General features: G+C 37.0%; 1 protein-coding gene across 1 annotated transcript in view; it reads right to left on the reverse strand.

Moving 5' to 3' along the window:
* The window catches only part of KPNA1 (karyopherin subunit alpha 1), a 53922-nt gene that overhangs the window by 34196 nt on the left and 3107 nt on the right, over positions 1–16619 (reverse strand). The window contains exons 2-6 of the mRNA XM_083826564.1: positions 7423–7556; positions 5133–5240; positions 3173–3272; positions 2500–2594; positions 1251–1382 (exon numbers count right to left, since the gene is read on the reverse strand). Of these exons, the coding sequence (XP_083682690.1) occupies positions 1251–1382; positions 2500–2594; positions 3173–3272; positions 5133–5240; positions 7423–7551 (564 nt within the window). The 5' untranslated portion in view covers positions 7552–7556. The remainder of the gene's footprint in view (positions 1–1250; positions 1383–2499; positions 2595–3172; positions 3273–5132; positions 5241–7422; positions 7557–16619) is intronic.

Here is a 16619-nt window from a genome sequence, read left to right on the forward strand (position 1 = left end):
CCAATCATGCATCTCAATACAGCCAAATGCAAGGTCAGACATCTAGGAAGAGAGAATAGAGGGCACACTTACAGGATGGAGAACTGAGCCCTGGAAGTCAGTGACTCTGCAAAGAACAATGGATCATATAGGATAATCGGCTTAACCTGAGCTCACAGCAAGCTTCTGTGGCAAAGAGCCCTCAAAGACATCTTGGATATTTACACAGGGAAGAATCAAGTTGAAGTTAATATTAGCTACCACCTCTGCAAACAGCATTGATGGAGCAGCACTACTTGGAATAAGCAGTGCTTGTTATTTCACCACCACAAAAAGATACTGAAACAAACAAATGTTCAGAAAAGGATCACACACACACACAAAAAAATATCCTTAATAAGAATTAAGATTTTAATTTCATTTGCTCAAGAAAAGCTTAAACTATCATCTATTATTAGCTATAGGAAAAAAAAAAGAGCAAACACCTGCACCCAAAGCTAGACAAATTTATAGATATATATATAAAAGTTAGAATTATGAATTGCTGAAAATCTGTTCATCAATATGATTAATATTTCACCATCTTAAGTACTTAAGGCAAGATTAGATGTCTTTTAAAAATCCTACATAGTTCAAACATGAGTTATGGCCCTCAAGTGGAAATTACTTAGTCAAGTGTTTGGTCTGTGCTTTATACTGATCCCTTTGGGCCTTAAAGAATATTAATCTACTTTGTAAGGAAGGCATTCAAACTGAATTTATGGATAAAGATCACATTTATTCTTTCACTTCAGCCCAACTCCCACAATAAAAACCATCAGCTTAGTAAACTACATTGCTTCACTATTTTTTTCTGACAACATCCAACAGACCTACAGCATGCTTAATTACACTTTTGCCTCCTTTTCCTACATTTTAGGAGAACCGAATCCCATAGTGTTTTATCTTCAGGAGTAACACACATGATCTTTCCATCTCTAAAGTGATTTTTAAGCAAGGTTTCTTGAATTCCTCAGTAAGCTGAAAAATATTAACTCGGTAGAGATCAAAATGCATTACCACATTGGCTGTAGTTAAACATATTTCCAGAAAAACAAAAAAGCAACACTTGCATCTTAAACTCAGGCTAGGTAGAAAGGGACTCTTGTGCAAAACTGCCAAACAATATACTTTCCTCTAAAGCAACAGGACTTTTATTAGTCTTGTACACCTTTTGGTAAAAAGAAAAAAAAAGAAAAAAGAAAAAACACAACACCATTCTTAATCTCTACCTGTTCCTGTACATCTTCAAACTCAGAACTAAGCAGCTCTATGAAGATGGGGACGGCTCCTGCTTGGATCACTATTCGAGTTTGAAGGGAATTTCCCGAGGCAATATTTGTCAACACCCATGCAGCTTCAAACTGGAAAACAAAGTACAGAAGAAAGTTTACTGGGACCCTTCTGTGCCACACCAAAAATGATGACTATGTGTCTTTTTAAGTCCATTTTTACTGGATATTCCATTGACAATACAGTAGAAGCCTGTAGCACAAAGACTCAAACAGTTTCATGTTCACCAGCATAGATGAGTTTCCACATTCAATCCATCATACAAACAGCATGTGGGGAAAAATACTTTGGATACATGCTCTTTGTTACTGTCTACATACTCCTCAGAAAAAGCTAGCAGACCTTCAGAATTCTGCTGGTCTTAATTTGAAAAGTAATTCCTATAAATTATATCTTTCCTCTATTTTGTAAGAAAAGGAAAAAAGGAAAAGTCCTTTTTGCATATTTCCACATACCAAAATTTGGATATTGCATGGCATTAACAAAGTGTTGCCTTATGCCTTTTCAAAGAATATTGCTTTAACCATGCCTTTTGAAAGAACATTGATTTAACCTACATATTGTATTTAGCAGTTAACTATTAATGTTTGCTTTCATGAGAGGATCAATTTCCTCCCATTTTATACTAGCCCAGAAAAAAGATTTCTTACCAGAAAAAATGGAGAGCTGGAAAAAAGACAAAGTTCCAAGAAGTAGGTCCAAAACAAATTAACCACCATTGTAGCAGACACAATTTAGTTTTTCAAACCAAAGCAAGCAAGTTGCAGGGTTTCTATGTTTATCATCATATAATTTTAAACTTTTTAGAATTTAATGAAAAATTTAAGTCATAATTCTGAAAATTTATAACTGCTTTCAGTTGGTACAAAAGGTTAACAATACAGTTTAGTTTAACAGCTTTTCCTTCTTTGAGGCCACATTTCAAACGATTTTTGTTACACAAGAAAGTCAATGTAAACGCTCCATATTAGCCACCACACAACATAACTCAGACCTCTCTCTCTCTTCTGGCCCTATCAGAGGCCTAGAAATGGAATTTGTCTTGAAGAAACCCTCAATATAAAATAGCTTTGTTATCCTTGTGAAGAACAAGAGTATAGCTCATTAAGCAAAGTACTGACATTTTCTACTTGATTTACATCACCAAATGTCTTCGTAATACAGAAAGACATATTCATATTTGTATACCTGTAATGTACAGTTTTCTTTCCGTTTGAGGAATTCCACAAACCTTGCCACCACTCCTGGTGTGCTTATGACTTCGTCTATTGGGGGATTTGGTTCTATTTAAAATAAAATGCAAAGTTAAATATATTCATTTCTTTGCTGGGGATTTCCCAAATTACTGCATCAAGATATCAAATGGCATGTTGACTGTTCTTTCCTGAGTGTTAGTTTTCTGTAACACCGCTTTGCCTATATTAAAAGGCAATAGATTCATATCTATCACCAAAGGAAATCTCCAGCTTGAATTTTGAAATAAGGTAACACAATTCAAAACAGTAATGCACTCAGTAATGTAGGCACATAAACTTGACAGCAGCAGATCTGCAAAGTCACTTTGGCACACAAGTGCAGAGCTCAACTTCTAGAAAGCAGCATATGCGAGCCACGGAGACATTGCCCACAATACTTTAACTTACATTACAGATCAGAGATCTCATCTGCATCACTTAATAGTTTTAGAGATTTCAAGAGCAAAAGCAACTATTAAATACATCTAGTTGGCATTTTGCAAAACAACACTGGATGAAATTCTTCATCCAGACATTTCTGTATGAAACAATCTTCATTGCTATCAAAGTCAAAATATATGCCATGGACTGTTCTACATTTTTCTGCAAGTAATTTCAGCCCTTACCTTTAGAAAGAAGTTTTCGGAATTTCTGAGTGGCTGAAAGCTGTTGTTCTGGACTATTGGAGAAAATCATTTCAATCATATCAGCCGTAATGACAGCACTCTACGATTCAGGTGGGGGAGAGAATGAAAGCGACAGAGAACAAGAGAAAAAGAAAATTGGGGATTAGTGGGGGAAAGGTTAGAATATTTGCTAAAATGGTAACAAGTTTATCTCTTATTGAGCAAAAACCTAGATAAGAACCAGTATGGACAATAAATGAGTCATCATACATGTGCAGCTACCGTAAGTAGAAACATACTTGAGAGTAGTCTTTCTTCCTGGAAGCCCACATTCAGATTTTACTCAAGTTATGCCATAAAAAATCTTCTCATAATCTCTCACAGGTATTCTCTCCCCTTTTCTCTTATCTCCCTTTCTCTAGAATAACTGTAAAATTGTCAGCTTTAACAAAAAGTAGTTTAAATTAGAATAGCAATTACTGTTATGCAAGAAGAACACTGATCATGCTATTGTTTGGATATCTGCAACATGTACATCATGAGTCATTCTCTTACACCAAAATGTACAGGAACTGTCATTTTAAAAGCATTGACAAAATAAATGCTTGGCATCATAATCAAATAGAGTATTAAGTTTTTCACAATACTGATGTTTTCCACTAATATGGCTAAACTAAATCAGTGACCTTTCTTATGCCAGGTAGAATCTGACATCGTTTGATTTGACCCATGCAAATCCATGAAAGGGAAATTGGTTTTTTTATTCCTCTTTCTGATTCAAATCCTTCTATAGATCACATCCAAACCCCTAACACATAGGAAGATAGATGACAGTAATGAAAATACTTGAGCTTTGTCTGTACTTTTACAACCCAGTAATAAAACAGAATAAATCTAGATTTTTGTCACACGAAACAGTTTACAGAGAGAAGGGAAACAAAACATGCAGTACTTTTAGATCTTTCCTTTTTCAGCCCCAACTCTTACGACCCTGAAATTATTTATATTTAAAATGTTAATCTGTATAAGATTGGCTTTCCTTACTTTTTACTATCTATTTAGTTTGTATTTTCACACAAATAATTAAATGGTATGTAGGACTCATCTGATGTATTAAGACTATCTTGAAGAATAAAACAATATATTCCATTAGTTATCTACCACATTATAGGCATTTCTCTTGAATAATTTTCAAGACTGGTCTAACCACCAACAGAAGTCAAAAGCAGCCTGATTTCCATCAAAGCATACTCTGAACACAAAAACAAATAAGAAGATCAATGATCAAACTTTACAGTCCACATTGAGTCCTATTTTTCTTTATCCTCTCTGTTATAGCCTGAATCCCTTACCATTTTCCTTTCCAGGGAGAAGACTGCAGTAAAGAAATGGAAAAAGCAGAAAAAACTAAATTTCTACTAAAAGAAGGCTTTCCTGCAGGATGAAATTCCAGCTTCAAAAGGAATTCAAGGACACTTGCAGATAGCTAAGCAGGTCTAGCTATGTTTCCAACATCCTGGTTTAAATTTCTGCCACTTGAATGTTTGCTAACAGAGATTTCCAGCCAGCCTCTTTTTACTTTCCAAATTGCAAGAACACATTGACTCATTTGTATTTCCATGTTTCAAGCATTACGACTTTCATATTTAAAAAATAAACAACTCTGGGCAGAAGTTGATAAGATTACCCATAACGGTCAACATCAAAACTAAGAAGTGATCAGCCTGACTGGAACAATGCTATTTTATTTTATTTTCTTGAAGGCATATCATCCACTGAGCAACCACTCACTCTATCCATAACATAATCTGTTTCAGGTCAGTTCACTGATACAGGTGTTTGCAAGTTGTCCATAAGCTCTTCGAGTTTTCCACGATTTTGTGCAATTCTGCTCCCCTCAAGTCACTACATGACAGACCTGCTCAGTTTCAATGAAAAATATTCCTGTCTCAACACTTACAGAAGTCATCTCCATGTTGTTCATCTGAGCCTCATGGAAGCCACCATCTGACATAACTTCCTCCTCCGCTTCCTCCTCAGCTGTTGCAACATTTCGTCGTTTAAACAGCTAAAGAGAAAAATTATTTAATAAAAGCAGCACAGAACTGAGAGCCAATATAAACATGACATGTCATATTATGCATAATAAAAATTACATACAATATCACCTGAAAAGAAGCTAGTATAGACTAGCTAATAGTCTAATATACTATACTAATAGAATAGACTCTGGGACTTCTCTGAACCATAAATGGTCAAAATTTAGTAACAGAGCAAATGAACACCTTAATGTGCTGGAATATGCATTCCTGCCATTTCTGAAAAATCCTCACTGGTATTCCCTTCTTTTTTTCACTGCCCACGCTCCACCTACCAGCTTCCTCTAGCTTCCAGAGGATTGGTTTCTTACTCTCCCCTAGGTTAGCAGGGGAGGCTCGTTCTCGAACACCTGAAAAATTGCTGTGTATAACAAATCCCTGTAGAACAGGTACTGAGACTGGGATAATTGAGTTACTGCGGAAAAGAGAAGACTTTGGAGGATAATCACTTGAGAGTGGTGTAAAGATATGATACTGGGATGAACAGAATTTGGTTGCTATCACATAAAGGAGATATACAGAGATGTCATTAGAAGAACGAGAGAGGCTACAGCTTCTCAATCCAGCTGTCTCACTGGAAGAAACATTAGCAATGACAAGATGGATTGAGGAGTGCTGCGTGGCCTGTCAGGTTCCTGCTCAGAGTTCAGGAAACAAGACTCCAGCACTGAGCCATGTCAGATTTGCACCACTAAAGAGGGAAGCCAAGACAGAGCCCTGACATCAACCTGCTGCTTATTTCTCTGTCTTCTCTGGAGAAAAAACAGTATGCAAAGCTGGTACATTTACACCAGCCCCAGTTCAGTGATAGGCATCCTTGTGAAGTGCTGTTCCTTCCAGGCTAATGGACAATGTGCCCACCCAAGCTTTTCAAACATTGCTCAAATACAATCCTAAGCCAAATTTTACATGTTGGCAGTTTATGCAAAAATTCAGAGGCTTGAGATTGTTTTTGTGGGATACAAAGCCAAATGAAAAAAAAAGGGGGGGGGACTTTGAACAACCTTCAATAAAAGGTCAAAAGATTCTCCCCACAGAGGCTGAAAATGCAAAATCAGTGCTAAGACATTAAAACAAAGAATATATTAAAAATATTAGAATACAAACCTGAGTATAAATGAAAACAAGCAAGTCAAAGAATAAAGGAGGTTCCCTCACATAATTAAACCACAGCTCTAACTAGCAGATGCAATGTCAACTCTGTCATCCTCAATACCAGTCAAGCATCCCACTGACATTCTCATGTGCCAAATACATAAAAATAGAAGTACCTGCACATTAGGTTTGAAACTGTTGCAGGGGTAAAGGAACATAACAAAACACTGCTTGCAGCTCCACTTCCACTGCACCGTCTGTCCAGATAGGACCTACAATTTTCTTTAAGAGAATAAAAGTACTACTACACTTTATTTAGCCAGCCTGTGGTAATCAGGTACAAGGGAGGTCAGAGGCACAGACAAGAGATTCCTAAAATGACTTCATTTTCCTAATTTAGTATCAGCTTTACAGATAAGACTGAGTACATTCTGTACTACCAGTGGTCTGAAAATACTGCCTGCTGTTCCCAGTTAAAACCTCCAACAAGAAATCTTGCAATTCCCTCTCAGAATTCTTCCCTGACTAAAGACTTTCCTTGAAAGTGTCTGGTATTGACACTATGAAAAGGATATTAAATGGAACAGATTACAGAGTTTACCTATCATTCCAAACCTAAGCATGTTACTATCTTTAACTTTTTTACTTAACTTTAACTAAAAAAATTTCCTTTCATTTCACCTTACCACTGTTTAAATGAAGATTAGAGTCACCACAACTCAGCAGAAAATAAAAGTAAAAAAAAAAAAAAAAAAAAGGAATTCCTCAACTACCTCCAGTGCAAGGTCAGACAGCTTTCCAGAAATCACCGTTATTTCCAAGCTGCTCTGGTCAATCTTACACTTGAGTGGATGATGAGCACTCTCTACATTTTGTACTTCCTGAAGAAGAGGCAGTAAAAGTCTGCAAGTGAACTATTTCAGACTGACCACATGTGAATTTGACAGGGCAAGAACAATCAAGCAAAGCAGCTTTAAGAGAAGCAAAGAAGTAAAGACAGTGCAAGACACAAATGTTTAACGACTGGTTACGGTTATCACAACTGTAGTACAGTACCTGCTCCTCTCTTTTTTGCTTCCGTAGCTGAAGACCCTCTTCCTCCCGCCTTCGGCGCATCTCATCAGGATTCAAAGATTTGTTCTTGTAGCTTTTCAGTCGGAAATTCTCTTTTCCTGAGGTCGTCATGATTCCTTTACATTGCAATTGAAAACAGAATCAGTCAGAGAACAATTACTCTTCAACACACATCCGTTTATGGTCTGTCTCCATCTCTATAGAACCTCTCCATGCACTTCCAGCCACTGCCTCCCTATAACCTGTCACCTAACTTCCAATAACTTCAAAGATGTAAAATGACTTTACAGAATTTACACTTCAGTGTGCCAGTTTTTCCACATCAGACCACCAATCTTTTATTTCACTCTTTGAGGTTGCGAGACATAAGTGAACCGTTTTATTAAGAAGGAACTGAGATTCGTAAGGCAGAGGATACAGACTGAGCTAAGAAAGCTACACTAATAGACCTTAATATTTCTCCCTACAGGCAATTAACAGTTTCACTCAGAAGTGAAGTAGTCTTAGCTCCTTTTTAGCTTAATTCACTTTGGAAGTCAGTACAGAGGCTTTTTTGCGCTTCAAATTCACATTTTAAATTAATTCAATACAACCTCGTGTTCCTTCTATCCAGACAAGACCTACAAGAAAAAATAAATGGAGACAGACACATTTCAGGTGAGGATGGTTTAACCACTCAAAAGACTTGCTTCTGCAAAGAGAAGTGCCATTCTTCCCCCTCTTCCTCATCCCCAGACTGCAATCCTGTTACTGTTTATACAGAAGAGCCTTTTTTGAGTCTATTATTTCCATGTGCCGGTTTTCCTGTATAACTCAGTAGATCAAAATTAATATCAACTCACGACAATTTTCACATGTACAACGATGCACTTTGGAGTTACTTAGCATAAATCAATAGCTATAAAACTGAGTAGAAAGACCACCCTTAAAACAAATGGGCTGTGGATCAGGTCTCTACCCTCTGTGCTCCACTCTGCTGTTACTTCTGGGGCTGTTCAGCCTAAAGAGAGGGCTCCAGGGGGACCTTATTACAGCTTTTTAGTACTTAAAGGGGAATTATAAAAAAGACAAAGAGTGACTCTTTGCTCCGTCAGATAGTGACAGGACAAGGAGGGATGACTCTAAACTAAAAAAGGAGAGATTTAAACTAGAGGTTTAGGAGGAAATTCTTCACTCAGAGGGTGGTGAGGCACTGGAACAGGTTGCCCAGAGAGGCTGTGGATGCCCCATCCCTGGAGGTGTTCAAGACCAGGCTGGATGAGGCCCTGAGCAACCTGATCTAGTGGGTTGCATCCCTGCCTATGGCATGGGGGTTGGAACTAGATGATCTTTAAGGTCCTTTCCAACCTGAACCGTTCTATGATTCTCTTACATCTCCCCTTTAAATCCAAACAATGTTAGGAATAGAATTCTAAAATATCTCTGTATGTCCATGAATTTTCCTACAGGTACAGAATGTGCAATATGTTGTAAATATTGAAACTGTAATATGAAATTTAGGAAACTATACTACGTATAAAGTGGCTCTTCAGGACTTTTAAAGGTCTCTCAAATGCCCGAACGTGTTGTATTAGATATGCTACCCACTTCAAATTCCATAAGCACAGAATCACCAGGTGACAAATGACCTGTTGTGCACTTTATTTTAAAATGGAGCAACGCAAGTGTACAGATTCTCAATAGCTTTGGTTACCTTTTTAAAAAATATATCAGATGTATAATAGAGTCTACTCTAACCTTCTCTTCTTTCCATTAGCACAAAGAGTTTTAAGAGATTAAAAACAGCAGATAGCCAAATGCATTTCTTATTAGAGCCTCTTTTTAAAGTCGCTGATACCTGACAATCATGTATAAAAATTCTGATGTTCAGAAGACATTCCAAGTATCCCTTCAAACTGTGTTCCACTAGGCAAAATTTGAACACTGCTAATAAACACAAAACTACTGCATTCAAGACCAGACAGTCACAGATAGCACTGAATGCAACATGAAAGCCTGATCACACAGGTAATTCAGCAGCCTGATTCTGCTGTAAAGACTTCCTAAAATAGCTTCTTTTTAACTGAAAATCCTACAAAACCATAGTCTCAGAAATCCAGAAGTTCCCTACATCATTCTTAACAGCTACATTCTTCCTGTGTGACTATATTCTTCATGTGTTTAGGTGTCTAAGCTTAAAGTTTTCACGTTTCTTTCAATATGCTTGGCAATAACATTTACTTCCTGTTTCTAGGTTTTTCAAATGACTACTACCTGTATTGTAAACAGAAAAACTATTTGTGGGAGCCCTGAACTTTTACTGTTTTAACTGTTAATATACAGGCCAACAAATACTCAGGCTGAGTATAGAATATGTCTCGTTTCTAAACATTTTGGAAGACATTTTATATATTTTAGAGTCGAGAAAATGAACTCAAATACCAGATGGAAAAACACAAGCTAAAAGGACATATCTAACAGGAAAAAAAAAAAAGGCTTTGTAGCCACCCTAGTCAATCTGCCCTTGAACATGAACACAGGCATACACAATAGCCCAGATAAAATCTCCGGCCTCCTGTGAATTACTAATCATTCTGTGCTTTTATCTGAAACATCTTAAACTCACAAGATTAGATTTGCCTTCGTTGGGGATTTTAGGACTTCAATAGCTCCTGCGATCATTTCACATTTTCACTTTCAGTCCATAAAAGTTCACAGTTTATAGAAATACTAGACATTTATCATCTTCATTTCTTATTACTAAATTTCACCTCATTACTGTTATGCAGTCCTTCCATATGATGTTCCAACGTTTCTGAATACCAGTGACATAATCCAGCTTCATCGTCAACAAGTTTCCTTATCATACTCTTTTTCCTTATATACACATTTTTACCTTGTTTATGTTCATCTCCCACCTTAATATATTAGTTCCTTTCAAATTTGCTTCTGGCTTTGAGGAAATAACTTTCATTTAGCTCTATCAGCCCTCTCATAGCTCTATTAGCCCTGCCCTGTTGTGTTATTTATCATCTTTATTGAAAATACAGGCATGGCTTTTATTAGTTTATTATTTGAATTCTGACTTTACCTCAACTGCTCTACCTAATGGCTTCACATTTTCTCGTTCTCTTTTATGTTTAGAACTTAAGAAATATTACATCCTCTACAAGATTTAGCTGTAAATTTTGGCTAAGCTTATTTCTTACTTCCAAGACAAAGTAAGACTTTGCTGACTAACCCCCTCTATTTTCTGAGCGATCAGTACACTTAAAATCCTTTCACAAGTGTATTGTGTATTACATTGGAGTAAAGCTGTCCTACAAATTCCCACCAAATAACCAGGAAGACAGTTTTTCCAATTAAAGGCAGAGAAATTAAGCTCCCTTCGGCGCTGAGAAGTTCCCAAATTCAACTAGCAATGAATTCTGTAATTATTTCATACTAGTCCCTAACCAGTAGCAAATCAACAAGATCACAACATGTGGCCATACAACCATTTTATATATCTGCCTAATTTGTATAGTTATTCAATCCAAAGTTATTTTCTAAAGGGTTCTATAATACCCTCAGTATCTCCTAAAACTCAGTCTAAAGTAACATGGTTCTTCTGTTGGTTCCCTGACCACTGGTGGAAAATTCTATGACCACATTCCGGGCTTCATCTACCCCACATCTACTGCCAGCACCTTTAGACCTATTCAGTGTGAGCACAGTTTTTTTTTCTTTAGGAGTGAAAATAAAATAATCTTATGTTGGTCATTACAGTCACCCAAGAATTATTTTCTATAAAGATCCTTTTCCATTTTTCAGCATGTAGCCTTTCCCCCAGACTAAACCAGAGAGGGGAATACTTCTCACTTGTCTCCAGCAGTTTTGTTGCAGCTTAACTGAAAATCTTTCAATGGTCACTTTAAATTCACCCATGGCGAGTTCTTCATAGTAAATCCAGGATCTTCTCTGAACTATCAAAATTAATGCTCCTTCTGGTGAAAGTCTGTGGTGGTTGTCATGGAAATGTTCTACGAATCTCTTCTTTCCTAAAGATAGAGTAGTATTTTCCACATTTCTGGATACTCCTGTCTATAGATAAAAATCTTTGGTGACCCTGGGAGGAGTTTTCATGATGTACTCTCTGACTTTTTGTGCAGCACCAGCCCAACCCCATATGACCCCCTCCTCAGTTTAGCTACCATGAAAAAAATAATTTTTAATAAAATGAAAAATCACCATCTATTCCTTAGTGTCTGCATTCACTAAGGAAACGACATTCCCCGTTTCTTTTGCTGATCAAGACAAAGGCCATACCAAAAGTGGAGGTGATCAGAGCACAAATTTCTAGGAGAAAGAAATGCAGTACTTTTCCTCCTTGCTGGTCAAGTCAAAGAATTTCAGTTTGCACTGTGAAATGTTGTCACTTATTGCAGAGACCTACCTTGTCCCAAGCAATCATCTATACAGGGACAAAAAGGAACTCCCTGCCTTCTTAAATCAGGTATCAATCATCTAAAAGAGTGCCAAAAACAAACTTGTCTTCTTAAACCAGATATCACTGTCACTAGAATTGCAGACACTGCTAGAAGGAATGCAACATGACTAACCATCAGAGATTTTTGGTTACTCAATGGCTCTGCCACAGGACTCTATGCACCCTGGAGAATTAAAGTTTCCTCACAATTGTGCTTCTTAGTATCATGCCAAACACCTATAGCACAGCCTGTACAGATGTCCTAGCAATTCTCTGACATCTGATTACAGGATGTATCACCTTCTGATGCTCTTAATGAGAGACTGGGAACATATCCAATTTTTAAAAAAAACATCTACCCTGAATGCAGCACCTGGTTATTCATTACTCTCATCAGCCAACAAATCCAACATTTTGACCACAGGTATATTTTTTACCCACAAAGTACTTATTTTAGAAAGCCTTGCTATTTTGCTTTCTGCCAATTTGAAGGCAACAGGTTCAAGATACTAACAGAATTATTTAAATATTTTGGAAAAAAGCTGTCAGCTTTCTTGCAAGTGACAGAAAACTTCATAGTACACAGACATATAGACAGGCATAGTCTTCATAGTAAAACCATGAATAATATATGGCATATAATGATACAAATACTACCTAGGGATTAATGCTATTATTTCCCTGGAAAAGCTTTTATGCAGCATCCTACATTTGACATCATGCTAGAGAGATGAAATAACATCCAAGTCTCTGCATTGCTGACAGTGTTATCTGAGGAAAAAAAGAACATACAGAATATCCGTAGACTGACATCTCTCTTCACTGCCACCTCCTGTTGCTTGAAAAACTGACACTGTGGTGAGGCTGTATCTGCTTCTTTTGTTAAATTATTGGACAAAGCATACTAGAAGCCAGAAGTCTATGGAATGACCATAAGGGACAAGGCATTAATTTCTAATTTCCAAAGTCTTCAGACTCCTGTAAAGCTCAGGACAATTAGAGGAAAGTATATTTAACTAAGCTCCAAGAAGCTATTCTTCAAGCACAACACAGCCAATTTCTAAAACCTTAACTTTCTCCAGCTATAAAACGAAATTGCAAAATACGTCTCACAAGCACTATAAAATGAGCAGTTAGAGTATTTGTAAAGACCTGCAAAGTAAATTTTGATGACGACAGTTCAAACACTAGCACTAACTAGGAAACAAAATGATTGTGTGAAATGAATGTTCTGTGGCTTGGGAAAGCTGCAGCAGCAGACAAGCCCCACTCACTAGAAGGAATGACAGACCTCAGTGTATGTAGAACAGCACGGACGCACACTCCTACAGCAGACCTCACAGAGGAACAAGCAGGAACCACCTTCTGATAGCCAAGAGGTCAAAAGATTACAGGAGCTTCAAATGCAACGTAAAATTCATGGTTGACTTCGTATAGAACATAAAGCCTTGAAACAGAGTTAGGAGTCTTAGGAACCTGTTGTCAAAACATGGAAGTAGCAAGGGGATTTCATCATGGAATTCCTGCCCGTCTCCATTTCTTTCAAATCTGCTTTATTATGCACCTATTAATTTGCTTCCATAGAATCAGAGAATCATTTAGATTGGAAATGACCTCTAAGATCATCATCCATCACCAGTTAATTCACAATTGCTTCTGTCCTAGCAGCTTTTATAAGATAGTAAACCAGGTATTGATCCACTTCGTCTACAGTAAATACAGCACGTTCTGGCTGTTCTTTGGCCACTTAGCAAGTTTGGCTGCTACTTGCCCAATATGGGGTCAACCTTAAGTCAATTATAACAAAGCCTGAGAAGATGCACAATTTTGCACAATATGGAACATCAAATTACAGACTATTTAAAAAGCTCAATATTGACTGTTATGCTAATATAACAGACATGCTCAAAAGCAAACAGATAGAAAAAACACTACATTTTATGGACAATACTGAGATGACCTGATGTCAATTTTGTAGGGATGTCACATTTCAAGGACATCTCATCTTCCACGAGAAGAAAAAAAAAGGCAGAAATAAAGTGAAAATGTAATAAAATAAAAACAAACATACAAAGGTATTCTTGCAAAACACCTAAACCTGAAGGGTCAATTTAGTATGTTCCCAGGTAGCCTTCAGAAAGATCTTCTGCACTCATAAAAGCATGGACGGGGTTGCAGATTTTATTTTGTAGATGTCCCCGAAGTTAGGGAAACATCAGCTTGCCAACCCCTAATCTTCCCTTATCACACTGAAAAACACACAAAGAAATTAAAAAAAAAAATCAAGGAAGCATACTCACGGTTGCAGCAAAAGAACTAACAGAATTACTTGGCACTTGGTGCTGTCTCAAAAGAGATCTGGCGCACCAGCCTGGACTACTTTTTAAGTGCACAGACACCCACAGAACTGGTCACTTAAGCCAATCTTAAGAAGTTTAATGATTACGTTTTTGTGGTGGCTTTTTTGTTGTTGTGTGGTTTTGTTTTTTAAATAAGCAACACTGGAGAGATTAAGTAGTAAGGCATTTATGAGGTTTATTAGAAAACAGTTTTACTAAAGAAGAAAAAACAATAAAAGATATATGGACACAGTATACCTAGTACTCCATTATAGGTACACTATCACCAAGTTATTTCTGATGTGGTTTTAGTCCCATTTTTAAAGGTCCATTTTAACTTAATGAGGCAACAGACACAGCTTCCAAAGTTCTGCAAAGCTTTTAATTCGAACAAGAGGGCCAAAAAACACTGACAAAGTCAGAAGAAGTTAAAAGGAAACCACCTACAAATTTATTAAAAGGGCCTAGGTTTGAATAACAAACACGGATTTTTTCTGCTGCATTCAAAGCCATTGCAGTGCACATAAATCTGTTTAAATTAATGCTGATTTCTATAAACCCATAGTGAACAATCAACCTGAAACCAAAAAGTTCCCACAAGCCATAAAACAAAGCAGCTAGTGATGGGGAATTAAACTTTTCAAACACATAGGATTATACTAACATTAAAAAAATAACTTCATGCTAACATGACCATGTACATGAAATAACAAAAGTGATTACTCCTACACGTCAGACGAAAATGCAATGCTTTTCTTTTAAAGCAGAGATTCATTTTTATTTTCATTAAGATTACAGCACATCCTCCCCACACTTACAGAACGTGCTGACCCACAATGTATTTTCTCTAAAAACTGGGCCGTTTGAAAAACAATAGTCCAACAGTTATCTATGTAATTTGACAGTTGTTGTCTGCTGGAAAAAAAGTCATCGTAAAATTTCTAATGTGTCCTAAACATTCTTTGCAAGAGAACAAGCGTGAACCTTTCAGCACTCCATATCATGAAAATAAGAAATCCTGTATATTCTTAAACAAATTAGGTTAAAAAATAAACTAAATTAAGTTTAATTTGTAGTTTCAAGCAACTTTTATTTGGGGTTGTGAATGACCGCAGGCACTGAAACAAAACCTCTCTCTTGTATCCCCTGATGACAAATTTGCCTTCGACAAATTTATTGGTTGCTGTGACTCAGCATTATGAAAGGTATGAAATGTGCCCAAAGCTCTTCCGGGTAATTGGACACCAATAGCAATTGTAGCAGCACAAAATAACAGTGAGCCAAAATTCTGCAGAATGCGTACGAGCTTTGGACATCAGCAACTGAAAGAGTTGCATAATACAGATGTATCAGCCACATCAAGCCAATACGCCCTAGAACTTTAAAGCTTGATGATGCCGGCTCTGCCTCCCGTCACTGGCACCTAGCATCCCTCCTACCAACTGCTCCTAAATCCAATGAACGCACATTTCCTTTCCGATCATTTAATAACACAAAAGAACAGTAAAACATACAGACAGTTAAACAGGTGATCATGTGTAAGCTACGAAGGAGTCCTACATCTTTTAACAGGCAACTTCATCCTGCTTCATATAATTAAAAAAAAAATAGTTTAATCATAATGACAAAATTATTATCTGACATTTCTTAAAGGCACTTTGTGGTTTGTTTGCAACCAAAAAGCGGTTTGTTCACCAAAATGCCATTTTCATACAGCAACAAGTGCATTTTCTGTCAGGTGTAACCTCAGCACTAGATTTAGTAGGCTTACAATGCCGCCTTTGGAGATAAAGACATTCAGGATGTTTAGCCACAGGATATTTAATTCCAAAGCCAGCAACTCTTACCATCTCAACATCAAACCCAGATTGTAAAATAAAATAAATCCTTGCTTGTCAAACTGGTTAGATTCTCACAAAACATATGAATTCTCCTGCTGAGCCTGGCCAGCAGCCCAAACTACCAAATAAAAGCAGGAAAAGAAGGATTCTAGATCATAAAGATAGTTTCAGCAGTTGGTGACTAGCTAACTTTTAAATCTTACGAGATACTCTGACAACTCAGTGTGTTACTCTCTGCACACACCCAGGAACACAGCCCTGTTTCTTCCAGTTCTAATATTTTCAGGTTCTGTCTCCTCCTGACGCTGAGCATTAATTTTGTTTCAAGAAAGCATTAACTTCATCCTGATACAAGATTTATTCTATACTACTGAACTCCATTTACCCCTTTACTGCATGAATGGATAAATAGAAATGGAAAAGTTATGTCCGATTCACCACTACTTCCTACCACTTCTTCATACACCTACTACTACTGACATACTTTTTAAACCCAAAATTTCTGGTGAAAGGAAATTCACTGCCAATCACCTACCTAGACTACCTCTACTT

Source organism: Anser anser (genome assembly GCF_964211835.1).
Source record: "Anser anser genome assembly, chromosome: 1".
Taxonomy (NCBI): domain Eukaryota; kingdom Metazoa; phylum Chordata; class Aves; order Anseriformes; family Anatidae; genus Anser; species Anser anser.